This window comes from Colletotrichum gloeosporioides (genome assembly GCF_011800055.1).
Source record: "Colletotrichum gloeosporioides strain Lc1 chromosome Unknown consensus_74, whole genome shotgun sequence".
Classification (NCBI taxonomy): Eukaryota; Fungi; Ascomycota; class Sordariomycetes; order Glomerellales; family Glomerellaceae; genus Colletotrichum; species Colletotrichum gloeosporioides.
In genome coordinates this window covers 756,661-782,200 of record NW_025544719.1, presented here as the reverse complement: position 1 = coordinate 782,200, position 25,540 = coordinate 756,661, and the positions used below count along the sequence as shown (strand labels likewise).

Here is a 25,540-nt window from a genome sequence, read left to right as displayed (position 1 = left end):
TTTCAGTCATGACTTAAATTCGACGAACACCTCCATTACAAGACCCGTCATCTCAATCCTTCCTCTGTCACTTCCAATCACGATGTGGTTATCGTCCCTGCTCAGAGGCCCGCCCATTCCCCGTGCAGTACTGCCCATACTCTTTATGCTTTCATTCATAAGCATCTCGTTGATAATAATGAAAATGCGACCGAACACCAATCTCAACTTCACGAGTACAATCCTCCGGGGCAAGGACGAAATACCAAACCAAGTGCACTTTGTTTGGGCACTCTATGATGTTGATTCTGAGCTCAGACTTGCCTTCGAGCAATACTTATCGATGTACTCAGCCTGGTTCTATCTGAAACCACACACTATATATCTCCATACAAACGCCAAAGAAGCTCAGATCGACCGCGCTCGCAACGGATCCTCCGGAAAATGGGCTGCGCGAATCTTCTCGATGCCCGGTCTTCAAGTGAAATGGATGGAAGCCCCGCATGAAACGAATCAAGGAGTCAAGTTGGCATATAAAGAGCATATTTCAGACTTCATGAGAGTCAAAGCCGTCCATGAATATGGCGGTGTGTACATTGATTTCGATGTACAGGTGTTACGAGATGTGGCTGCGCTGCGCAAGAGCGGGTTCACGGCTGTCGGAGGCCGACAGATAGATCAAAACTTGAACAGCGGCACGTTCATGTCGAAAAAGGGTACTAAGATGACGAAGCTCTGGATGGAAAATATGCACAAGTTCTACAACGGCGGGTGGACCACACACAGCAATTGGTGTCTTACCAGAGTTGCGGAGAGTCTTGTTCGCGAACCAGGCGAGGTGCTCATCCTCGACAGTAAAGCTTTTGCGCCAGTTGGTTGGAATCCGGAGGACGCAATTGAGTTATTTGGGCTACAAAACGAGACTCTGGAGCTCGACATTGACGCCGGATTAACAGCGTCAGCGGATGATGGGGAAGTCAAAATTGACTGGACTCCCATCAAGCCATCGTGGCCTCTGGATTGGACAGCAACTTATTTCTTACATGCATTCACTCCAGATTGGAAAGTCATTCCTATCGAAGGGTTCCAGGGAGTCACGCCACGCTATATTCTAAGTCGTCAGAGCAACTACGCATTAGCGACATATCCTGTTGTGAAGCATATGTACATCAATGGTCTCGTGACAATGGAGGATGGGGAGTATTAAAGGCTGGGTAACGATCAAGCAGAGCCATAGCACGTTCGGGGAGTGGCATCTTCATAAGTATATATAAAGCAGGCATGGAAGATGAGATCGTCTTGGTGCTCAAGTGTTACCAAGGAATAGTCCCATTCCTACTCGAAAATGTCGCTGACACACCACTTCTCTTCTCCAACGTAGCCATCTTTACAATTCTCCTAGCGCCCAGCTCGATCGAGACAGCTCCGTGGCTCGCCAAGATCTCACCGCCCATAGATGCTGTCATCTTAGTGTCAACCAGTCCTGGGCAAGACAGCATTCGCAACTCCTCCAACATCTTTCAGTACCTTGACATAGCCGCAGTCAACATGTTGACCGCGGCCTTTCTGGCATCGTAAGAATTGAATGTGAGGTCTTGAAGCGCCAAGGTGGTGTCTAGCGTCGCCCCCATCGATCCCTTGGTAGAGTTGATGAAGACGGTCCACGGGAATTCGGACTTGCGAAGAAGCGATAAGAGTTTGTCGGTCAAGACGACAGTGCCGACGACATTTGTGGCGAAAGTGTATGTCCACTGCTCCCGAACGGGGAGGCTATGCGTCACGGCAAAGTGCACAGCGGCGTTGTTGACCAGAACATTGAGCTTGCCAAATGTTTCTGAAATATAGGCGGCAGCAGCAAAAATGTCTTCGTCGAGCGTGAGATCGAGTTATATCGATGATGCGAGCAGACCACGAGATTTCAGTGAATTAGCTATATCTTGACCCCCAGCAACCCCCCGGAGAACCAATGATGATGTGGTAGCGGTGGTCCGCTGTTAAGATTTCGGCAACAGCACGGCCAATCCCGCCATTGGCTCCTGTGATGAGAGCAACTGTTAGAGATTCCATATTGTGAGGTAGTGCCATGAAATATGTGGCAAAAGTCCTGGGAAACCATGGTATTTTCCATCGCTCGATTGTTCATTCTCAATTATATACATGGTCAAGTTATTTATAATGATGATGCCTCTGTAGAGGGTGACTTATACTGATGATGCCTCTGCAAAGGGCGAGGAAAGATGAGATAGTTAGGAAGGGCTCATTATTCAATTCAAATGAGTGGCTCACCTGAGCTTTGTTGGCCTAAGAGACAGGAGTCGATGTTGCTCATATCACGGCGAAAGCCACGTCCCCCGGCTGCATCTTAATTGGAAGACTACCTTCTGTACCTTTTTTCAAACTCAGCCGTGCTAAAGCAGAGTTTCCAATATCTTCGCAGCTGAAATTTCAGCGTGATGTCTTCAAGGATCAATGTTTCAGAGAGCCCCCGGATGCCGTCGCCGGCGAGACAGGAACCGGCGCCGTGTGGGGCCGTGACTCCGGGAAGGAGCGGGGCGGCCCAAGTATGAGTGATTTGCGGATGATCTGAGTATTTTACATCGCAATAGTGATGAGCTTTGGCATCGAAGTCTATCCAAGTCAGGAGAGGTGTCTAAAGGAGGACAATAGATTCGGGAAAGTTGACTACAGCCCGATTTTCTCTCCTGTCAGGCCAGAGGTGCTCGCGCTGCTTGCGCTTGGTGCGTCATGACCAATCAACCCGTCGACGGCTTCAGCTTTTCAATCGAGTCACTTTGCATGCGGACTTGTGTCGATGGAACTCGTCGTCAATTGAATTTGGAAGTGTGTCTTGGCAAGCTGAAACAGGCCCTTGGCCAGTGGAAGCCACTGTGTTGTCATGAATGTAGGTGAAATCTCGACCAACGACACCGCCTCTCGTAGCCAATCATATAAACATACAGGGCTCAGGGACCCATATCAATTCCTAGAGATAGACTGCTTAAAACAGGACGATCGCCACTCGTCGTGAACCCCGGGACCTATGACTTAACCCCTTACACCCAGCCATCTACCCAACCTCTCGTAGCCACCAATACCGAGTGTATATCCTCATCGGCACGATCAACCACAAGGTCTGCACCAATGTCTATGCAGTTTTGATGCACGTCCACCGCAGACCTAACTTGCTGGGCATGTTATTCCTAGCACTTGATCTTCGAGCCTTTCTGCGGCGTGAAACCAGCTACTTGGCAGCAGTTCTCCTTAACTCCTTTGCCGCTACCCGCGCTTGCCCCGTGGTAGACATCCCACTTATACGAATTGCAGTTGTGGAACTTTTCGTTCGTCGAGCCTGCGGTGTTGGGGTGAGGCCTGGTCCTGCCTCTCGGGACCATCCCGCGTAGGGGCGGGAGACCGAAGCTGGGTCCGATGAGGAGGAAAAAGAGGACGACACTCCAAAGTCTGAGCATTTTGATAGTAGATCTCGATGAGAATATGAGGATCTTAGCAATAGATTGTCTAGATGATGATAGTGCTGATAGTTGTATGCCATTAAAATCTGCGAATAACGCAACTGCCTGCTCTCTTATACCCGAATTCACCTCCATCATCGCCCGCCACGAACGAGGCCTGCGTAAGCCAAAGGATAACTTCACTGATTTCGGAGGTAGTTTTTCCCTCGACAAAAGCATGCCTTGCGTGTCCGTATCGTTGAGTTCAGTCGAGCGCAAAAAGGAAGTCATCTCTGTCGGCGCAAACGTGACTCGCGCGGGGCTGCCGACACACAACTCCCGGAAAAAGCTCAATGAAGCCATCACCGGCCAGGCTACGGCCGGGTGGACGTCGCTGTGATAGGGTCACAAATACCCGCTGCTCCAGAGTATTGGGTTCGCGCACTGCATCCCGCGTTTAATCAGCGCGGGGTTTGTAGTCTGGCGCTAGCGAAACTGCCGACGATGGAATCATGCTTACTGCCCGAATGGGATTGTTGGAGTTTCCCGCCTCGTCCAGGGTCCACGGACAAAACTTCCTGATGCCCTTGATGGAAATTTGTTGTTGAGCTATGGAGGAAGGCATCCGTGTAGAGTTGTCAACCCCGACCAATCAGGTGGGTAGTTCCTCTAAAGATACTTCACGACGGGCCCGTCGCGAGGGGTAGAGTTATGCAAGATGCAATATTGACAGAAGGTTTCGGGGTGGGGGGGGGAAGAGCGCTTCTTCACACTTGAATGGCATAAAATTATCTATATACTCTGTAGCTTCCTATCATCCTGTCCACGCGGCTGCTCCAAAGTACCCGGTCCCGTCCACCGGCTCCTTATTCTGCGCTAGCCCGGCTGGACCAGCGGACTGGTCCCGCGATATCCCCAGCACGATATCCCGCGCGGAGGTTAAGAATACAATTGCAGTAGTTTCGGAAACTTTGAGAAACCCTTGTAGTCTACTTGCAAGATGAGGCCGCAAGTCCGCGAACTCATTCTGTTGAGAGAATTGACTCCGCTTTCCAAGCTCTCATCGCGCCGTGAGAGGTGATGGGGTCGCACAACCGAGTAAGATGAAGGGAAACCAGTCAACTGCGGCTGAATCGGCGGAAAGCTAGCCTGAGCGACTCCGAATCCATGCTGACGGGTATCTTGATAGCTGATCGGCAGCTGAGAAGCGCGCTGGTCACCCCTGTCCACCCTCTTTGGGCAAACAGCCCAGCCTGACGGCTGACCCTCCTTCGCATACTTCCCCGAGAAATACCGCATCCCGGGTTGGTAGCTTCGGACAGAGAAAGTAAATTAAGCGATGGTCTTGGTCTAAGATTCGTTTCCGAAGACGGCGGTGGTGTCTGCGATGACTCCTTACGTTGTGGACCGCAGAGATCATCCCGTTGCGGATGCCGTCACGCCGCTCACTCATGAACGCTCTCTTTCACATACATTCAGAGACTTGGGAGAGAATCACACTTCACGCGCCCGCATAAATACTCGGAACGGGCATCAATCATCCAGACAGCATCACTTCCGGGCCGCATCCACAGGCTTCATCTCCTTGGTCTCGTCCCTTGTCGTCTACTTTGGTCAGCGGCTGGCTCAACCTTGGGCCTCCTGGAAACGAGTCCATATTTGAGCGGAATCTGGTGCGCTGATATTGCCATGAACTATCCCTCATGAATGCTTACGTCCTTAGACTTGGAAACCTCTCGTCTCGGCCATCCGCTGGTCAGAACCAGACGCGCTACTGGTCCTTCTCTTCCTCGCTTTATACGCCGTCTCGACATCTTCATTCCGCAGCGCCAGATGCTGCGATCCCTGGCAAAAAGTGATCATCACACTACTCCTAGCTTTCGGCTTCTGTGCCGTCGTCGCTGTGACCGCGCTCCAAGGTAAACGGGCAGATGTATTTGACGGTCTTTTGATCGTCGTTCCTCCGCTATTACCCCTGGGAATTTGTTCAAGTATAGCTATCCATTCGTTGAGTCTCCGAGTCGCATGTCTCTATCGGAAGTTCCGGAATCAGGAGTCTTGACTTCCACCGTTGAGCATAATAGACTGTGTAGCCTTCAGAGGAAATCCTGAATACAGTAGTTGTTTCCATACTGTGTCTTGGAACCCTCCCCAAAGAAACATCAAAATAACTGCAGAGTTACAAAGCGTGCTCCCCCACACCAACATGCCACCAGACCCTGATCGACAATTCCACATGACATGAACCTTCGGACCGAAAGCTCCATGAACGGGCCGTGGAATGGAAAGGTCCCTTGGTCCCGTGGTCCCTCCGGGCGACCCTTTCCTTCCGTCCGGGCGATGAGACACCAGATCTCTCGACCAAGACACGGTTTTACAAGAAACCTACCCTAGCAATCCTCCCCGAGTACCACACCACATTCCTCTCCACGTGGGTGAGCACGGAAAGGGTCTCCAGCTCAACTCAGCCGCATCTTTGATGACTCTAATCTAAGTACTCTAACAAGTCTAAACAACTCTTTTACACTCGCAACGTCTAGCCAACGAAACACGGCCCCCGTCTAAGGTGCCAACACCCAAAATGTCTATCCAATCTAGCTTCACTCCCTCGCCCACGCCGCCAAAACGCCATCCACAATCTCCTCCCCCTTAGTCACCCCAACCTCATGCCCCGCCTTCAACACCAACACCTCCACCGCGTCCTCCCCCAACACCCTCCGCGCATCCCACACCGTCTCCCCAGGCACCACAATCTCGTCCCGCTCCCCAAGCACAAACAACACCCTCCCCTTCCTCAACCCCGCCCCGGCCACATCCCCCTCCTCCCTCCGCGCCTCCAACACCTTCGCCAGCACCCGCCACTCCTCGTCTGCCCGGTCATACACCGGCGCCTCCCGTATAGTCGACACATAACTCCCCACGAACCCCTCGTGCGCCGCCAGCTGCCACCCCACAACCTCCCCGATCCGTCCCCCGCCCACGAGCCGCAGCTCATCCCACCCGGCCTCCTCCACGCCGTCCACGGCCTCCGCCTCCGGCACATCCCCCCCTCCAGCCCTCTTCGCCGGCGCCAGCCGCCGCCCGACAACCCACCTCCTAAACCCCTCCGGCAGCAGCGGCGAGTTGTACAAGAACCGGCTGCGCCAGCCCACGTGCGCCGCCGAGCGTATCAACCCGCCCGGCGCGACCAGCGTCAGGCTGCGCACGAGGTGCGGGCTGCTCGCCGCGAACGCCGCCGCGACGGCGCCGCCCAGCGAGTACCCCAGCAGATGGAACGCGTCGTCGCCCGTCCACCCGCGCAGCGGCGACGACGCCAGCGCCAGGAGGATCTGCGTCGTGTACAGCCGCGAGTCGTACGGCAGATCCGTCGGCGCGTCAGAGTACCCCCTCCCAAAGAAATCTACCATGCCAACATTCAGCACATGGTTTTTAGAAGAAAGGGCGAGTAACTCACCAAAGGTCATCACCCTCCACCCCCGTCTCACAAACTCCCCCGCCACGCCCCCCAACGCCAGACACGGCGTCCCGATCCCGTGCAGCAGCAGCACCCTCTCCCCGGCATCCTCGGGCCCCCACTCGTACACCCGCAGGTTCCCGTACGGCGTGTCCACGTCCCGCGCGCCCGGGAACACGTCCGGCGGGTACGGCAGCTCGTCCCGCGCCAGTGTCGACAGCCGCGGCAGCACCGTCCACCGCGGCGACCGCGCCGTCTTGCGCCGGTCGCGCCCCGGCGACGGCGTGATGACCGTCCTGGACGCCGCCGGGCTCCGGATGAGCAGCGTCGCCGCCGCGACCGCCGCCGCGAAGCCCGCCAGCCCGAGGCCCAGTTGCGGGAGGTCTGGGCCTCCTCCCCCGAGGAGCCGGTCTCGCATGTTGCTTGGTGTTGATGTTGCGGGCGGTCGCTTTAGTGAGTCGATAGTGCCCGTCTATGAAGTGGGAAATGCAAGGCTGGGGAACACAGGATGTTGCAGGAGAATATTCACGGGAGGACGTCCAGGTTGCGGTTGCGGTTGCGCCGGTGTGGGACGGTCGGGCCCCGTCGCCGCACGGAGGTGCGGGATGATGGGACCCCGCCCTAAACCCCCCAACCTCGGCAGTCTACGGTGCATCTTTGCTATGGTACCTACCCTGAGCTCCCTGACTCGACTCCAAAGACCCCGGCATGACTAAATGAACTCGATATTACCGAATCCCTCAGGGCTTACGCAACGCTCGATTGATTATCGCACGGGTTTGCAAGAGTAAACAAAGAGGGAAAGACACGGGAAACGCTCAAGATATCGTAACGGGTCGGTTGTTCCCTAGTCCCGTCGGCGTCGCCGCCCAGGAAGCGCAGCGCAGCGTGGCCCCTCCTCCGCTGCGCCCAAGAACGTGACGTCGTTCGGACCTGGGGCGCCCCTTGCAGGCCCGAACCCGTCTCACTCGCACGAAAGAAGAGGGACGACCGCCAATTCAGATTTCAGGGGGGCGGACGATGCGCCAGACTCGGAACGATAATGCAGGCCCTTCAGAGATCTGCCGAGCAGGTGCAGCAAAGACAATATGCAAATGAAGAAAAGCAGCGCTGTCGTGTGAGTCGCAGTCGGCGGCAGGTTCGTTCGGCGTTCCGAAGATAGAAACAGAAAACCCCCCAAAGCAGAAGCGAACCAAGGGCGACACCGCCCTCGAACTGCCTGCATCGCGCCGGGGCTCCATCGGATGGAAGCGGAGCGGAAGCGTTGGTTGTTGGTGCTGGTGCTGGTGCTGGCGAGTCGGTGATGGGCAGAGCAGACACACATGGGCTGGGCTCGCCCTTCCCAAGTTCCCTTCATCCCCCCTCTCTCAGCCCACCAGCCAGTCGAACTGCGAGAAAGACATGCTGATGCCGGTGCACTGTGCAGCTGGCAGGTTGCCCCACCACATAAGCGCGGCATGGCTGCTGCTGCCACATGCACCAGCTTAAGGTAAGTTGCTTGCTGCCGGCATGCCAGATGTGTTGTCGGGCGGTTTATGTGTGGTTCAGAGGCTTGTTCGCCGGTCGCCTGGGGGCGCTTCTTCTGGCGGCGCCGAACAAATCGTTAGCATTCCTCTGCTTCTTTGCTTCTTCCTCGTTGGTACAGTAGCATCCTAAGCTACGCTGTTCGGCAACCGCCGCTCCACGCAGCTGCTCCCAGCTGTCTAACAGAATCAGTACGTCGTACTGTAGCTTCTCCAACTACCTCTAGCTCTCCAGCTGTTGTCTTGGTCATGACTCTTGTACACCACATGGACAGAGGAGGGGAGGGGGAGGGGAGGACAAGCGAGCAACGGTGAGAGCGGCGGGATGGTCGTAGCTTCCCCCCCACCAGACCGACGGCAGACACAGACGCAGAACCCGGGGGTTTGACACTGGGAAAGATGGTGGTGAGACAGCAAATCCCCATCCCACGAACTGGACATCTCCCGCCGTCCGCCGCAGCAGGCGATGCACAAAATCTCGCTGGTCTTGGATCCATTGATCCAAGTCTGGTCCAACCTTGAAGCCAAAATGGCGGTGTGGCAGTGGAAACCAACCACAGCACATCTTCCCCCGCGACCTTGTTGGGTGCCGCTGCCACGCATGTGGCTTTCGTCCTCTCGGGTTCCCTGCCACCCCTTTCTCTTCCCTGGGCCCTGATGCATGCAAATGGGCAGACAATGCTCCGTCCTCCGTCGAGAACAATGACCCACGAGAGATCTTCATGGGGTGAGGCCTGTCTCGTGCCGCCGCACAGAAAGTAACGATGACATTCGAACTTCCGGCTTGCCTGCCGTTCAGTCGTACAGACACTCAATGAACCGCCCCCAACGCCGACTTGCACGCGGCACGCTGGTAGTTTCATGCGGGCGTCCGTACTGCAGGTAGCGGCAAGCTTGGTTCGTGGATGGTGGATGACGGGCACGGTCGACGAGCTAGAAGGCTGGGCCTGCCTCCAGAGGCTGGAAACAAAAGAAGGTTACCCGACGTTGTCATCGTTTGCTTCTCCCACCTCCCCAAGAGAAGCTTGGGTGCTTGTAGGTGTAGGGCGGCGAGAGGGGATTGGACGCTTCGCCCATCAGGATGTGAACTGTGTGATAACGAAGTTCGAACTCAATGGCAGTCGACAACGACCATCCCCACACCTCCAACTTTCTTTTCCCAGCTTCCAGACCATGTCCGATGAGAGAGCTGATTCGCTGTGGTGGTTTTGTCCTGCTGCAGGCTGCCAGGCATTGGGCTGTGAAGGCTCCGCTCATTCGCAAGACATGGCCCCGGCAGAATCAACATCAGGGACGGAGCGTCAATCCAACCTCGATCGAGGAACACCAGCCCTCAATAGCCCTGGACGGGGGCCGGTCTTGTCTGCTGCTGGAAGGGTCCTCCGCCTACCCAGGCACGAGGATGACAGAATCCAGGAACCCTTTGAGCCCTGGGCCGACCGCTGTCTTGTTAGTAGTGACTGGCGAGCATTGCACTGTGTCACCGATTAGCACCAGCCTCCCTCCGTCCTAGGCGCCAAAAGCGCGGGAGCCATTGACGAATTACCCCGCGGAACTGGAAACGGTGAGGCAACGGAAGAGACGCCTTGTCACGTCGCATGGGCAAGTCCCATGTTTGTAGCGGACGCCTGATGCCGAACACAAAGTGTAGACGATAGATTGAGGCGGGAGAACAAGCACGCACCACGCAAGGCGAGGACGGCGGCGGCGACGGGACGGGTGAGACGGAGAATGTGACGGCAGAGGCGAGCGCCGTGCGTGGGGTGACGAGGCGGACCGCCTGAGCAGGCAGGCTGGAGCATGGGAATGTTCGCCCCCCTTTCGTCACTGGAATACCCTCCCTTCCCTGACGAGATCCATCGTGGGAGATCACGAAGGCATCGTCAGGTGTCTCAAGATGGTTTCCCGTCCTCATGCCCCAGCCGTGCCTGCCATGCCTGCCCTGCCCGATTGCCATCTTGGCAGATTGGCCTCTCTCCGCAGCGCAGGGGCATGCAGCAAGCAAGCCAGCCAGCCAGCCCAGCACTTTCACAGCCCTCGATAATTGACGAGGAGCAAGAGGGGGAAACAGGGACTCCAGGGAGGGAGATGCTGTGCCACAGTGGGAGAGACAGCCAATTGCGCGGATTCCAGGGTCTGCCCCGGGTGGCTGCTGGCATGGTCGCGCAGGAGGCCCGTCCGCTTCATGCAGCCTTCGATGCGGTGGAAGACACGGGTGCCGCAGCCAATCCCACGCCGGACGGCTGTTGGAATGGGACGTTCCCTGAAGGGCAGATTTGGTCTAGAAGACGTTGGCACCGAGGGTGGAAAGATACCCAGAGTGGAAGCCGCCGTCGACGACCGGAACATTAGGTTGATGCGTGAGGCATGGCTGGATGTCGAGGTTAACTGTATCTTTTGGATTGCATGTCAATCGAATCTTGGTTGCATCAGCGCATCGGTCGGCAGTCGAGTGCCAATCCGGTTGCTCGGCCATGTGCCGTCTCCATGCCCATGATGTATGCCGTGGGATGAAAGTCGCAAGAATGGACAGAAGCGAAGCATGGAACGATAGGGAGTCCATCATGGCATGTTTATCAGTTAGCCACTGACGGATGATGCTGGGGTGAGGAGGGGGAGGGGCAGGCGGAGAGCGGGCGCCGGGCAGGTGCGAGTGACGGTAAGGTATGACGGGGCGGCAGAAAACCTTCAGTGAGATCTGCGTGTGAGTGATGAGTGAGTTGAGGGTGAGTGAGAGAGCCGGTGACGATCGTGTGGTGTGAGAGAGGGACAGAAAGGTGTGCGGTGTGGGCGTGTGTGTGTGACATGGCGATGGTTGCCCCGCTGTTAGTGCTGTCTGTGGCCAGACCCAGCACCTGAGAAGGCAGAGGTGGAGGTGTGTGAGATTCGGTACGTACCGCAATCGAGGGCGACTTCGACTTCGACTTCCTCGTCGGGCGGGTCGCAGGTGCAGCAGGTGCAGGGCAGGTGCAGGTGCAGTGGAGGTGCATGTGGCAAGCGCACACTGTGAGGCTATTCGCCTGATGCCTAAGGAGTCAGGCCCACTCCACACACCACACACAACAAGACAGTGACAGGGCAGGCCGCAACAGCCAGTCGGGACCAGGGCCTGGTCGCTTGAAGCAAGCGTGCCAGCCGCCAGTGTCCGCCACGTTTCCGAATCCAGGCCGCTGGCCAAGGGCCGGGTCATTTCTCAGGTTTTCCCTCCCATCTCTCTCTTTCCTCTCCTTCTGTTATTATTTTCTGCCCTTCCCAACTGCGAACTGCACCGTCGGACCAAGGTCTAGCCACCAGTCATAGCGGCACCCGATCCCCACCCAGTGCCTGGCTGTCAGTGGCTCACAGCCCCCCTCCCTTCACTGCCTCGTTGTTCGTTATGCAGCCCCGGGCTCTAACCACCTGCAGCACAGCAGAGCAGTAGCAGGAGGGAAGCAGGAGAAGCAGCAGCAGCAGGCACACACATGTATACGTACCCAATGAGAGCCACAGTGTGTGCAGTGGTGGGCTGATACAGACAGTGTCGATTCGCTTTCGTTGGGCCAGTCGTGGCTGGATTGGCACCCTGCGCTACCGCTGTTTTTACCGCTGCCGCTGCCGCTGCTGTTCCAAGTGCAGACTGTTCATTCATGAACTGTGCCGTCTGCCCACTTTGCACACTCAGTCATCAGCGGGATGCCCTGTGCTTGTGCCAATGTTTTGCTTCCCAAGTTCCCTCGTCCATCATCTTCGTCCCCAAATGTTGGGATTCGATTCGACCGACCGGGGGTCACCCAGGTAAGAGGGTCGGGAAGGGTTTCAACTGAACCAGCACACACTGTGAGCGGGCGACATGAAGCCAGCCGAGTATGAGGTCCTTGGGGGGAGACTCCAGCCAGCATGGAATGGGAAACACTAGGCTGCGTTTCTCGTGTTTCCAAACATCAGACTGCGCCAGCTTAATGCCCCTGGGGTCACAGTGGCCGCAGTTGACTTCTAGTGTATCAAGGACCAGCGGCCTTTGGCCTTTTGGGGCACTCGATTTCGAGAACGAATGTGCGCTGCGAGGCGCGAAGCAGACCATCTGCAGCGCTTCCCTCACAGCACTGCGGAACCATCAGCATCGAACAAGTTTGCTGAACTCTGACTGGCAGGCCCAGCTCTGGAACAACAACAAAGCCCGTCCGGGGTTGGGTTCTCTGGCGTCCCACCTCAGACGTGGAATCCGGACGACGTCGGAGGGTCTCTGGCGTTCTGCTCTTCCACGCTGGGCTGACTGTCGCCTCCAGCCAGATCGTCGCCAGCTGCATGGCACGATGAGAAAAGAAAGGGACGCCGAAGCGGAAGAGCGAAGACTGGACGAGGGCAAGACATCCGTTGGTCGGACCACACATAGGGCCGAGAGCAGAAGGCGCATGGTCAGTTGATCTCGAAGGAGAGACATGTCGCTGGGAACACACACCACTAGCCCGCGCTGAGGTGACGGGCGGGACAAGGAAGGCGAGGAAGGCTGCACCGCGGGCACCGCCAGTGGAAGGGAAAGCACGCCCAGAGGAGACGAGACGGCGCGGACAAGGACGGGACCGGCGAATGGAGTGCGGACGGTGGGAGGGAGAGGAGGACTCGAGGAGGAATACCCCAAAGGAGGCGCTGCGCCTTCAGCGCCTGGTCTTTCATCTCCCGCTCTCCGTCCACCGTCTCGTACGGCACATTAGCATCCCCATCGCGCTGGCGCCCACGGGGTTCTGGAATGACTGGTGTGGGCAGCCAATTTCTCCAGTGGCCGCAAGCGGTAAACTGTACGGTACCGAACTGGACGAAGGTAAACAACAAGACGAGCACCACCAAGCACAAGCACAGGCACAAAAACAAGCAGGCGGGCGGGCGGCTGGCTCTCGGGTCACAAGTCGTGGCGAGACATGGACACACTACCCACGTACTAAGTGGCTAAGGCAGACAATGTGAAGTCTGAAGAACAACAACAACACAAGGCCCACAGTGCGTCTGCGAGATGCAGACTCAGTACCTGCATGCCACGCCTCAGCTGGCCCTGCGTCCATGTTCCGACCTGAGGAAAAGCGAGAGTGCCTGAAGGAGGGTCCTGAGATCCCAGTTGGCACATTGGTGGTGACTGCCAGGCACCTAGTGCATACGAAGTACCGTCTGCCTCCAGGTCTGCTTCTCTCTGCCTGTGAAGGGTGCGGTGGTTGCAGGTGCAGCATTGTGCAGTGCGGTGGAAAGTTGGAACGCAGCGCAACGGCGCAGCGGCGGTGCTGGGAAAGAAGGTGGGTGGGCATGAGGGAGGTATCGTCGCTGAGATGCATGCAAGTACCTGTCCTCCTGCCATCGCTGCGACTGCCGGCTCACCAGGACCTCCCAGGCTCGCCGAGTACACGCAACAATACTGTGAACACGATGCTTTCCTCCCACCTCTCGCTCTTTTCCGCTGCTCATTCACCGTCCACCCATCCACCCATCCAATTCCCAGTCCCGGTCACAGTCCTGGTCCCAGTCGCTGCTGCCCTGGGTGTGTCCTCGTCCCCCCCAGTCCCAGTGTCCAAATACAGCCAGAGCCAGGCCATGCCCCACCAATACTGTCCGTCGCACTGGTAGGGTTGACGGCAGCCGGCGCCACGCCCCAAATTTACGCCTGCGCACTAGGCCGCGCTAGTCCCCGGCGGCTCTAGCTCGAGATCTACCGGCCAATGGAAACAAGGTGGCGAACTCGCGTATGGCGTCAAGCTGTGGAGCCACAGTGCCGTCCGCCAGAGCACTGTCCTCTGATCATCTCCCATTGGGCACCCTGTGGGTCCACCGCCGCCCCCCCATCCCTCCCACTGCCCAGTGTCTTCCCGGTCTCCTTGCCCTCCGTGCCCTCCTCGCTCCTCTCGCCTGCCTGCACCTGTCCACCCTCCCACCCTTTCCACTGCCTGCTCGATCCAACAAAACCATCGCTTGCTCCGGGTTCCTCTCTCCCGATACTTTTCAACATCTCTCTTCCCCCTCCATTTTACCGTACCTATTCTCCGCTCACCTCGACCACCAACCATTTCACTCAACACCCACGATATACACATACAACAATTTCACACCTCCCAAAAAGACAAAAAAGCATTGCTTTATACCACCAATCTATATCTCTTCAACGCGCACACACACACTTTTACTCGCACAACGTTCATCGACTCGGCGGGTTTCATTGTTTGTGTTTCAAAACTGCAATAATACCGCAAAGCTCGGCTCACCCACATAAGACCACCGCACTTCCGCCACACACCGCACCCTCACGCACACACTCCGCCTCCCCCAACCAACAAAACGGCACCGCTTCTCCAACCTCCAACCACGACGACATCTCTACACATCTCCGATACACCCCGACAGATTCATAGATAATGTCTTCATACTACCAGTTCAACCAGCACGCGCATCCTACCCCTGCCGTCCCCGGCGCCTCGCACAACCACCACGGCGGCCGCAATCGCAGACAGCCCAGGCTTTCCGTCTCTCAAAATGCGCACAAGCAGTTCCGCGGCGTCCGCAGCATGAAGGAGCTGACCGAGACTGCTTCCATCAACGTTTTCCGCACCAAGTTCGAGGCTGGCCGCTCGTTCGATCTCGAGGACGACATGGAGTTTTGCCCTGGCCTGTTGACCGACAGCGACGTAAGTAGCTCGGAGCCTTGGATCTAGGTCTCCTGATCCAGTGACTAATCATGGCCGCCTACTGCAGATGCACTCCATCAGCGCCTCTGAACGCTCCTCCCTGGCGAGTAACTCTCCGGAGTCGTCGCCTACGCAGCAACCCCAGACTGTTGCTCCTGGCTTCTCCCTCAACTCGTCCTCTCCCGCTTTCATTCCTCCCGCCTACCAGCACCAGAGTTTGAAGATTCACCAGCCGTCCGCTACCCGCGCCCGCAACGCCATCCCCATCGTCAACCCTGCCACGGGCATCCAGATGTCCAGCCCACCGCCTTCGGTATCCCCCGCCAGGATGCAGCAGGGCATGCGCAGGTGGTAAGGAAGCCGCGTCTCGCTCTCGTAATAGAGGGTCGGGGTGTGCGCCTCCTGCCATCTGCACCGACGCATGCTGTTGTGTAAAACTACTGCTTATTCGGCATTCTTGCTGATCATCTTGGTGGGCACCGAACAAAAAAAAAAATGGCATCGATGGCTTCTCTTGCGGGCTGGGTACCTCAAGGTTCTGGGCGGACCGCTGGTGTGGTCTTGCTCTTCTGTTGGCTCAACATTTCTCCTGTATAAACAACCTCACACGACATACCCTTGTTTAACCGGCAAAATTCCTTCGAGGCTTTACACGGCGCGACACGAGAAGTTATCGATACCATTTTCCTTTTTGGACTTTCGACTAAAAAAAATTCGACAAAAATCAATTCGGTGTCCTACCTCTCAAGGTGGGGCTGGACTTGCACGAATGGCGTTCCCACACGGGTGGTTTTGCATTTTTACGACATTGCATCGGTGCCTGATGGCACCTCGGCGGAGTTCTCGGATATAATTAATTCTCGGCATCTTTTTTCACGGACAGCGGGGACGACTTCCATTTTTTGATTTTCAAGATGATTTTCAAAAATATCAGTTGCTCATCATGGTGCTCGACGGGTCACGAAGTCATTCCGAAAAAGATTATCTCGACATATAGAATGAGTGTCTTTTTACAGCAACTTATTCGGAGCAGGGGCAACGGGTGTTTCTGTTATGGGCTCACAACATTGGGAAATATCAAACGGGCGGTGGCGGGCAAAGACATGCGTTGCTATTGTTTTGCGGCAAATCTCCAAAGCTTGGAAACGGGGTCCGGGAAATACCTTTGGGAAAAGGTGGAGTTGGTCATGGTTTCGGTCCGGGTGGTCTGCTGGCGGTGAACCTTCCCGGGAAGGGGATCGGGCGGCGCCCATTTGCTTTCTTGTGCCTCTTCTCTCATTATTTTCATTATTCGGAGATGGACCATTCTCATCTATTGCTTGATATTCCTGGGAGGTTTCATTCTCTTGTTACAACGAAACGGGGTTTATAAGCATCTCAGGGACATTGGGGAGTGTTGGGCGGTGGGTTCTCTCGCACCTTGTCTGGGAGCACTTTTTCGCGAGCATATTTTGGAGACGTTGTGTTGTTTCTGGGGAGCAGGCATGACACGATAAATGGCTCTCGTGGTTTACTGGGTCTGGAGAAAGGGATACCTCTTTTGGGTGGTTGTACAGGAAATGCTCAAGACGTGAAAGGGTGTTCAACGGGGGGATCAGACCTGAAGTGTCGAATCCCATGGCGCGAAGCCAGCAAGGCGCAAATGCAATATACGATATGTTCATCTCAACCTCGGCGTTCTTCCTCTCGCGATATGATCGAGCCTTGCGCTGAGTGATAACGTACTTCGCCCCAACGTGCACGCAGATGCGACAAATGCTGTTTGCTGAGAGGATTCGGGAACACGGGCAATGTCAGCAAATGTTCGGCCACCGTTCGACGACGAGGTTCGGATTGTCTTCGCTGACTGACGACCTTCGTTGGCTCGAGACACATGCACAGAAGCAGGTAGCGAAGAAGAGTCAAGACATTGATACCCCACGGCCCCCGCGCTTACGCTACATTGCGCATTTCCCATAGAGGTAACTCGAAACCCGCAGCTCTTTCCCCTGAGATCTGGCAGCGCTCCTCCGTTCATGCAGAGCAGATATGCGGGTGATATGAGACGTTTAAATTGAACAATCGAATATTGCTACCGTAATATGCTAAACTGTACGTCAACCCACCCCGCCCCCTTTTTTCCCCCTTCTGGATGGAGCGTGTTTGTTGAGAGGGGCTGAGCAGCTGAGTGAGGGGTAGCGTAGCAAGCTCAGGCGGAAGGGCAGTTGAGTGACCCCGTCTGTCTCTCCTTGTGCGAGAATGAAAGGAGGGCAGAGAGGGAATCTCCTCGGTTGCCCCGAGCTTGCGTCTTCAACAATGTAGCCGCCGGGGATGAGACAGAGCCGGACGGGCTGGGTATGCACATATCTAGGCTAGGCAAGGCGGTCTGTAAGGTTGGTCGCGGCCTGCTGCTGCCGTCTTTGCTTCTTCTTCATCTGCAAGCTGCCGGCAGGGGCTGGGCGTGGTGAGGCAGGCAAGGGGCGGCGGGCGGCGGCGGCGGGGGAGAGTGCCTGCCCCTGACCATGGGGAGTAATATCACGTGACATGACGCTTCAGCTGAAGAATCTGCCCCGCTCTTGCAAGTCAGCTGTGACTCGTGTTACGAGGACCTCTGTGGCCTGGCCACTGCTCACATGATTTCAGTCACGTGATACATGTGCAGCCAGCTGCCAGGACCTGTTAACGCCGAAGGCCAGGGGGGAAGGAGGGGCTTGCAAATTGCTCAAAGGCAGTTGGGCAGGGTGGAGGACGAATAAACTCCACATGTTTCCCTTTTCCGCATCCGATGGTCAGCAAGGCACAACATTGGAGCTCGGGCCTGGCCTGCGGGGGCACCTCTGGCCTTCTTGCCTGCAAATGGATGTCACTTGCACGGAATGGGTAGCTGCGATGATAGTGACGTCAGTGCTTTCGGGTAAAAGCGATGGGAGCTGTCTTTGCCTAGGTAATTGGCAGCAGCAGCAGAGCTCTTTGACGGAAAGCGCATCATCGTCATTATCGTGGAAACCACATTCCTGTCTCTCTCCAAAACTAATTCCCTCAACTTTTCTTCTTTTTTGCTCACACACCTACGAATTGACACCAATTGATAGGAATCAAGCCTGCAACAGTATTACTGTCATAATCAAAAAGACGACACAACGAAACAGCAACAATGGCTTCCCGCTTCGTCCTCGCTTCCGCCCCCATCTCCCGCGGCGCTTTCGTCGTCGGCAGACAGACCGCCGCCTTCTCGACGACGAGATTCATGGGCTTGAAGGAGTCTGCGAACCGTAAGTTGCCTTGAACTTTTCTTTGCGCCCCCAATCGTCTTGAGGACTGGAGAGGAAAAGAGGTGTTGCTGCCATGAAGGTGTCATGACGAAGCTACCTGCCTATGATGCCCCTCACCCGTTCACGACATCATCACTTCTTCCACAAAGCATCAAACACCCGATTCCCATTCTCAATCTGCCCTTCGTTCTTCGCTCCTTCACCAAGAAACAAGACAAGAGCTGACAGTCCCCCACAGAAACAGAGACCGACCACGAGAAGCACAAGCAAGACTCCCTGCACAAGCAGAAGCAGGGCAAGGGCCACTGGAAGCCCGAGCTCGCCTCCGACAGCGAGGAGGCCGTCAAGGCGGACCGCGCCACCGAGGGCGTCGACCCCAAGACGCTGGCGGAGCGCACCAAGAAGGCTGCCGAGGAGACGAGCAAGGCCGGTACGAGCATGCGCGACGGGTTGTAAAACAGTTGTCGAGGGAGATGGATGTTTTGTTTGCTTATCTGCTTTTTGTGATTCCAGCTTGAACTCTTTGTCACATGGCACGCTCGATGGGCACTGAACTTCGAGAGGGGTGACGGCCCTGTTTTGCCTCCTATCCCATGCCACGCGCGCAGCGGCGAACAGAACGAGACGCATAGAGTGTACAGAATCGCGTGTGGGAGATGACTGTCTGGGATTGCTGGGCTTGTTATGAAAAGATTGCATGCGGATGAGGATGGGGTTCTCGGGCCGGAGTAATTGTATGCATGTTAGGCCTGGGTCTGGAATTGATCAGTTCGAACGACGCTATGTGGTATGCTCGGTGATGTTCACAATTGTCTTGACTTGTGATGCTACCCGACATCTAGCATGTGCAGTCTCTAACTCGCCCTGCTAACAGCGTTGAACGTCAACAGCCAATGGACCAGCTATTTAAATTAGCGTACACGACGACAACCTAAGTCGAGGACCAATTCTGCGGGGAAAAAAGATTATGTTCCTGACAAACAACGCCAATCACGGTTCCCAAGATGGTATAAACTATCGCCACAAGTCAATGCCGCCAGGATGAGTCCAACTCTTGCGGCCCTCCGCTCCGCAGCCATGGTGCGCGAAGCTGGAATACACAAGCAGCAAAGCCCAGTGACGGACGGCAGCACTGACAAGCTATCTCAGCGCTCTTCAAGTGAAGGGGATGCTGGTCGTTCTCCAGTGGAGTTTCACTAGTTCTTGACACAACACGTGAAGGGTTCGACGTGGCGTATTTCGCATGGATCGTACATTATGATGTGATTATCCGCAACTTTTATATCTCCTTCTATGAAGGCGGTCTCAACTCAGAGGTTTCTTGCTGCGAATATATTATGCCCTCTGGCGGAAGATAGAGTCACTAGACGACAAACATAAGAAATTGTTGTCGTGGTTTCTGTCCTCCAACGTGACACGAGAGCTTTGAAAATCTTGTCAAGCTACACATGCCAACGACAGTCACAACTTCTCGATGGCATCGTCCGGCGATGCCGGTTCCTCCCATGCATTCCTGTAATACACGTTTTAGCTAGGTATCTTTCTTCTCAAACAGCTCCACTTCAATGACAGCCTTCTTCCCACATTCATGCGTCTTTTCTGGTAATTGCAAAAGCATCACACTCTACATCTGCTATTTCGGCCCAAACCAAAACGTGTATTTCAACGGGCTTTTATACGTTGTGGACCGATGGGTCATTGCCCATTTCGAACTCACCATTTGATGAGTCTACAAGTCTTGCTGTTCCACCCACTCAGGCTGGGACTCACTTCTCAGTTACTACAAAGCTTTTCTAGAAGTCTTCAGCTACACCTGCAGCAAACAATAAACAGCGTATTCGTACAGAGCGTTCAGAAAGTGAGCCCTTCGTCGCATGGTTGTAACATAAGTCACATTCTAGCATCAAGTCTAAGCAATGGCAATGGGTTCCTGGACACAGCCCTCGTCGCTTTCTTCCTCTTCTTATTCTCTCTGTATACACGGATGCTTCTTGTCTCATCTTATGTCTACCATGACAGACTCGCAGGTCCTCGTGCCGAGAGGAAGGGGATGTCCCGCATCAAGATATTCGCCAGATCTTTTGATGCATCACCGGCGTCTACATCGCGCAGAAGAGTATGATTGTAAATCCAGAGGTGTTTAATGCAGAGCCAGATTTTATCATGCAAGATGTGCGAGGGGTTCCTCTTCGACAATTCTCAGCGCCTGTCCTCTGGCGTCTACTCGTCGCAGCTTCAAAGCCTATATATTGAGGCTTACCAAGCTAGAACCCACTTATCCAAGCCACATAGGGGCCATTAGTATATCGTTGGTTGCCGGTTGACGATTGCTTCAGCTTTGGACGTCATGCTAAGCGAGATCAGGATACACGCCAACTACGAAATTTAGACTCTGTCGGTCGTCGTTATCGCCTTTGTCGAGTCATCATTGCGTCTCCGGAGTATCAGAACGCTGTTCAAATAACTGACCTTGTTCCCATAAGACTTCTGCTTCGGTTGTGGATTGAGATCAAGCATACGAGACGTTTCTTTTTACCTAAAGACTCAGACTTGACGACCATCCATATCTGGCATTGTAGTTGTCTCCCGAACGGATCCTGGCCTATTAAGTTTGCTGGGATGGAGCACACGCATATCGACACCACCATGCCGGAGTTCGTTTCGGCATGAGCTTTTTTCAAAACATATATATGTTCTTCCTTTGTGGAAAATCTATTTTTCTTCCAAGACAAGCACAATACTCTTGCAATCTTGTACTCTCATGTGAATGGTGATAGCTTCTAGACTGGTCATCTATCAGGTGCAAGTGGCTTAACATAGGTTGGGAGTCTTTGCAGGGAGCTTCTCATTCGACGCGTGTCTGCTCTCTGTCGTCCTTGGACATCCTTCCCTATTACGTAGCTGAATAATGCTTTGATGCTTCATAGTCACAAAACCCTCCTTCCTCGGAAATGACGAGGACGCTCTAGTGCTGAGAAGCGGTGCTATTTGTGTCTCGGTGACTTAACGGCAAGTTCTAAGACTCCATGATTGGTGGCTAAATATCATGGCATGAGAGGCATTGAGCTTTTATACTCTCGATAATGAAACCCAGGCGCCGTGTCGCTAGTGCGGGCTCCTCGCGGTATACATGGAGTCCCAGAGTCCTTCCACGTCCCCAGCATACAAAAGGAGAAGAGCGGTGTCCACGCAAGCCGAAAGATCACATCCCCATCGTACAGAAAAAAACGCAAGTCTTGTCATCCCACACATGGCCGCAAATAGGAAAGCACCATTCAAGCTCACTGACACAGGTACCTTACGTTTCCTGAACAGCAACCTGCGTGAGTGTATCAATATGATGGATGGTAGACGCAACAAGTTCCCCCACGACGTGCCAGACTGTCTTGCCAGGAGTTGTGTTTTGAGCCATGCCCGTCGTCCGGTCTCGTCACCTTCTGCGTATCATGACCGCATATTCGCCCAATTCTATGACCAGCTCCTTGAATCATCCGAGTTTCTGAACTTGCCGACATACATCGATCTCATCAGAGATGCTTTACTTTCATAGCATGAATTTTTGTTATCTTTCACAAAGATTGTTCGGACGATTGATTGCCGTCTACGAAATTCAGATAAGCAACGGAAAGCCAGATCTTTATTTACACAGGTTGAGAGGGCTGGAATTTCATTCACCACCCTTCTGCCATGTGCATGTACCGCGGAACTCGGGAGCACTCTAGCCACAACCTCCCTCCGCCAACGTGAGAGTATATATTGGTTAAAGAGCATGAAATAGCCATCTCTACAGGCAATGTGTTCTTCAGTTCTCTTGTGGATTCAAGCTTCATTTGTGAACATAGCTGGTCCTACCATAGCAGCAAACACAGCAATTCAGGAGAACCCTCCTGCGCAGGGATTTCCAAACCTCGCCGACACCAGTCAGCCCCAAACGAATACGCAAAATATCGAAGCAGACCCCAGAGATGATCAGCGACGCCAGCTAGGGCTGAATAGAAAGAATTCAACTTGACGGATTGGGGGGGCGGGAGGCCAAAAGGTAACCTGAAGGGCAGTTGTCATTGAACATAGGTCAACTGATTCTCGAGGAGACATCATTGTGTTTCTTCTGTAAATTTCTGCATGGACAAAGTGTGTTGCCGTGTTTATAAATGGATGTCTTTGCGCAGTCTACGTGATGCTGCCGGAAGCTGCCGGAAGCTGCATAAGGAGCTACTCATCGGGACTTCTTATAAGTCGAGCGATTCCTTCAGCATCTTTGTCAAAGCGCCATTGAGGTGTTTCCACTCAACGGGCGCTTTTACCACAGCACTCGATCTGCCACGAAGTACAAAGACTCCCTGGTGCCCTGTTTTCTCAGCCATAACCATCAAGCTGCTGTCTAGGCACGGTGAAGATTATGTGAATACCTTCAGAATAAGAAAGTCCTGATACTACTGGACGGCGGTTGCAACAGTTCCAGGCGGACTTCATCGAAGCAACCGGTTTCAAGACAATTTCTCCGTTGATGAGCAGGATTCTCTTCAGTATTCCAACTGCGCACCGTTTTCAGTCATTCATGACTTTTGGCCCTGTTGAAGAGAGTAGATAGCCATTGCGTAAACTTATATAGTCGGCTTGCCGGGTACTAGTGGAACGTTCACCACATCCCGAGATGTACTGTCAACCCCTGTTAAGACTCACGACTTGGTTCGATATCAGACCAGATTTCAGTGCCACACGCTCTCCAAGATGACAGTCAACACTCGAATCAATGCCATTTTTACCGTCCTCTACGCCAGAGCTTGAGCTCCCCTCCCTATAACCCACGCTACATTCTCCATAAATGCGAACCCGCCCGCCCAACGTCGCCAGACGCCGCCATGGGGTTACGCCCGTATAATTAGACAACAAAAAACATCATGCCAAAACGCCAGGTATGACCGCCCACTCCCCAGGCGACCCCCATATATCCCTTGAAGGTGCTGTGTGATTCAGGGGTAAAACACCATGACCCCCCAAAATCCCGCCTCTTCCACCCACACTCACAACTTCAAGTTATACGTCCCCGCCAGCTTCGGAAACGTCTGATGAAACGCCTGCCCCAGCGTCCAATTCTCAATCCTCCTCAAATGCCTCTCAAACACGGGGTTGATCACCACCTCGTCCGACTCCGGCACCTGCAGCAGCGTATCCGTGTCCTCGTACCCCCAATTCAGGCTCAGCGTCGTCGTGAAGGGCACGAAAAAGTTGTCAAACAGGTACTCGCGCGGGTTGTAGTCGCGGCACAGCTTCTCGCGCATCGCGGGGAAGGGCACGTGGTCGATCCAGGCCGGGTGCTCGGTGAAGAGCTGCGAGGGCCGCGGGCGCACCCAGTCGGGCAGCCGCTCAAAGTTTTCTTGTGTGGGCGAGATCTGCCAGCGCATGATGAGGAACATGATGTACAGCACGGCGACGCGCTGCGGCAGCGCCGAGAGGTCCGGAAAGGTGGCCAGGATGTCGGTGAAGACTTTCGACAGCGGATGCGAGTACTTGCTGTTGGCCGGGTTGAGCAGCGAGAGGACGGAGGGGTAGCGCGGGCCGATGACCTCGTGCGCGGAGAGGCCGTCGGCGGCGCGCTGGCGGCGCTCGTGCAGGAAGTCGAGGAGCAGCGAGTCGAGCGGGCAGGTGGGGCCGCAGTTCTTCACCTCGGCGGAGTAGCTCGCGAGGGCGCGGGAGGGCTCGGACGGCGCGGAGGACGGGGTGGACTGCGCGGGGCCGTAGTCCATCTGGGAGGAGCGCGGAGTGTGGACGGCGGCGTTGGCGTTGGCGTTGGCGTTGTTGTTCGCGGAGGTGGAGGGCCCGGAGAGGGAGGGGCTGCGGGAGTGGGAGACGGGGCCGACGCCGGTCCAGTCGTGCTTCATGGGAACGTGGTGGTAGTGCGGGGAGTCCTGGGCGCCGTTGGGGCCGCTCTGGATCTTGCCGAGGCGGGCGTTGGGGTCGAGGAGGAAATCGAGGCCGAGACGCTCCGGGCCGAGGTCGAGGCCGTGGCGGAGGTCCTGGCGTTGCTGGTTGAGCATCTTGCCAGCGGCGTACATGTGGTTCGGGGGCGAGAGGTCCGGGATGCCGCCGCCGCCGCCACCGCCGGAGGTCTGCCAGTTTGCGGTGGGGTCCAGGGAGGCGGGCGAGGCGGCGCTGTTGGGCGTCGAGGCGTTGTTGGCGGACATGGGCCCGTTTGGGTGGTGGACCGGGTGGGAGTAGCTTCCGGATGGGGAAGGGAAGACCACAGGGTCTGGCGGTTCTGCGGGTTCTCGGTTAGGACCGTGTCGTAATATGCAGGGAGGGGGAGAGGGCTTACGTTGGACCGCTGGTGTGGATGAGATCAGCGGTTGGATGGAGGTGATGAAAGCCTGCAGGCGGCGTTTGAGGTCCGCATTCTCTGCTTCGACGGCCTCCTTGGCGCGCAAGACGGCCTGAAGTTCCTGATAAGGCTGCTGGGAGGTGAGCTCCTGGATGCGGCGCTCCAGCGTCTCGATTTGGTTCTTCGTGCGCTCGCGGATGGCTCGCTGGGCCTCCCTGTCGTTGGCGCGCTTCTTGGCCAGCTGCTCCGGCGTCAAGTTCGCGACGCCCCTGGACCCGGGCCCAGTCTTGCGCTTCTTGCCCGTCTCGGCGGGCGGCTGCGACGCCGGCGAGGTCCCGGGCCCGGCTCCGCCGGTCGGGGTGCCCGAGTCCGCGGCGTGTCCTCCATGTCCGCCGGCGGGGCTGTAATGCGAGTCCGGGACGCTGCGCTTGTTGTTGCTGTTCAGGACGGTCGTGGTTACCGACGAGGCCACGGAGCCGGCGGGACTGGGGTGGGAGACGGCATCGGGGGCCATATGAGAAGTCGGGACACGGAGCCGGAATGGGGAGGAGTCCGGTGCAAGCAAAGCACAGGTGGGTCCCCGGGAATAGTAAGCCGCGTCCGAAAGGGAGGGGGTTTACCCTGCGGTACCCGTACCCGTAGCCTACTCAGGTCAAGCTCCGCTCTCGGTCAGGGAGCCGGTCTTGGCCGTGATCGCGCGACGGCGGCGACGGCCGTGAGGCATAGAGGACTTATCCCGCAATTGTGGAGTCCAGAGCAGGAAACGAAATGCGGCGATTGGTACCGGGGGGTAAGGGGTTGATTACCGCCGTGTGGGCGGGATGGTTGCTTAACAAAAGAAAGAAATTTCGGGGCCCCTGGGATACCTTCTTCCTGGGTCTTTTTTGCGGCTCCCTTGTTCTGGTGGCCGCCGCAGGAAACAAT

At 55.7% G+C, this 25,540-nt stretch overlaps 8 protein-coding genes across 8 annotated transcripts; 4 read left to right on the top strand and 4 right to left on the bottom strand.

Annotated features, from left to right (window-relative positions):
* Nucleotides 1-184: 184 nt before the first annotated feature.
* On the top strand, nucleotides 185-1,186 carry GCG54_00003567 (uncharacterized protein; the record flags this gene model as incomplete). Its single annotated transcript, XM_045403639.1, has 1 exon — nucleotides 185-1,186. The coding sequence occupies one exon, from the start codon at nucleotides 185-187 to the stop codon at nucleotides 1,184-1,186; it is 1,002 nt and encodes a 333-aa protein (XP_045259827.1).
* Nucleotides 1,187-1,499: 313 nt separating this feature from the next.
* On the bottom strand, nucleotides 1,500-2,046 carry GCG54_00003566 (uncharacterized protein; the record flags this gene model as incomplete). Its single annotated transcript, XM_045403638.1, has 2 exons — nucleotides 1,500-1,843; nucleotides 1,944-2,046. The coding sequence occupies 2 exons, from the start codon at nucleotides 2,044-2,046 to the stop codon at nucleotides 1,500-1,502; spliced, it is 447 nt and encodes a 148-aa protein (XP_045259826.1).
* Nucleotides 2,047-3,179: 1,133 nt separating this feature from the next.
* Nucleotides 3,180-3,446, bottom strand: GCG54_00003565 (uncharacterized protein; the record flags this gene model as incomplete). Its single annotated transcript, XM_045403637.1, has 1 exon — nucleotides 3,180-3,446. The coding sequence occupies one exon, from the start codon at nucleotides 3,444-3,446 to the stop codon at nucleotides 3,180-3,182; it is 267 nt and encodes an 88-aa protein (XP_045259825.1).
* A 2,582-nt stretch (nucleotides 3,447-6,028) lies between these two features.
* On the bottom strand, nucleotides 6,029-7,300 carry GCG54_00003563 (uncharacterized protein; the record flags this gene model as incomplete). Its single annotated transcript, XM_045403636.1, has 2 exons — nucleotides 6,029-6,828; nucleotides 6,883-7,300. The coding sequence occupies 2 exons, from the start codon at nucleotides 7,298-7,300 to the stop codon at nucleotides 6,029-6,031; spliced, it is 1,218 nt and encodes a 405-aa protein (XP_045259824.1).
* Nucleotides 7,301-14,776: 7,476 nt separating this feature from the next.
* On the top strand, nucleotides 14,777-15,401 carry GCG54_00003562 (uncharacterized protein; the record flags this gene model as incomplete). Its single annotated transcript, XM_045403635.1, has 2 exons — nucleotides 14,777-15,046; nucleotides 15,114-15,401. The coding sequence occupies 2 exons, from the start codon at nucleotides 14,777-14,779 to the stop codon at nucleotides 15,399-15,401; spliced, it is 558 nt and encodes a 185-aa protein (XP_045259823.1).
* Nucleotides 15,402-16,149: 748 nt separating this feature from the next.
* Nucleotides 16,150-16,542, top strand: GCG54_00003561 (uncharacterized protein; the record flags this gene model as incomplete). The annotated part of the gene is given in 2 exon segments (XM_045403634.1): nucleotides 16,150-16,262; nucleotides 16,281-16,542. The coding sequence occupies 2 exon segments, from the start codon at nucleotides 16,150-16,152 to the stop codon at nucleotides 16,540-16,542; spliced, it is 375 nt and encodes a 124-aa protein (XP_045259822.1).
* Nucleotides 16,543-18,179: 1,637 nt separating this feature from the next.
* Nucleotides 18,180-18,753, top strand: GCG54_00003560 (uncharacterized protein; the record flags this gene model as incomplete). The annotated part of the gene is made up of 2 exons (XM_045403633.1): nucleotides 18,180-18,297; nucleotides 18,536-18,753. 2 exons carry the CDS (start codon nucleotides 18,180-18,182, stop codon nucleotides 18,751-18,753), a joined length of 336 nt encoding a protein of 111 aa, XP_045259821.1.
* Nucleotides 18,754-23,321: 4,568 nt separating this feature from the next.
* GCG54_00003559 (uncharacterized protein) lies at nucleotides 23,322-25,130 on the bottom strand (the record flags this gene model as incomplete). Its single annotated transcript, XM_045403632.1, has 2 exons — nucleotides 23,322-24,556; nucleotides 24,614-25,130. The coding sequence occupies 2 exons, from the start codon at nucleotides 25,128-25,130 to the stop codon at nucleotides 23,322-23,324; spliced, it is 1,752 nt and encodes a 583-aa protein (XP_045259820.1).
* Between the last annotated feature and the right edge of the window lie 410 nt (nucleotides 25,131-25,540).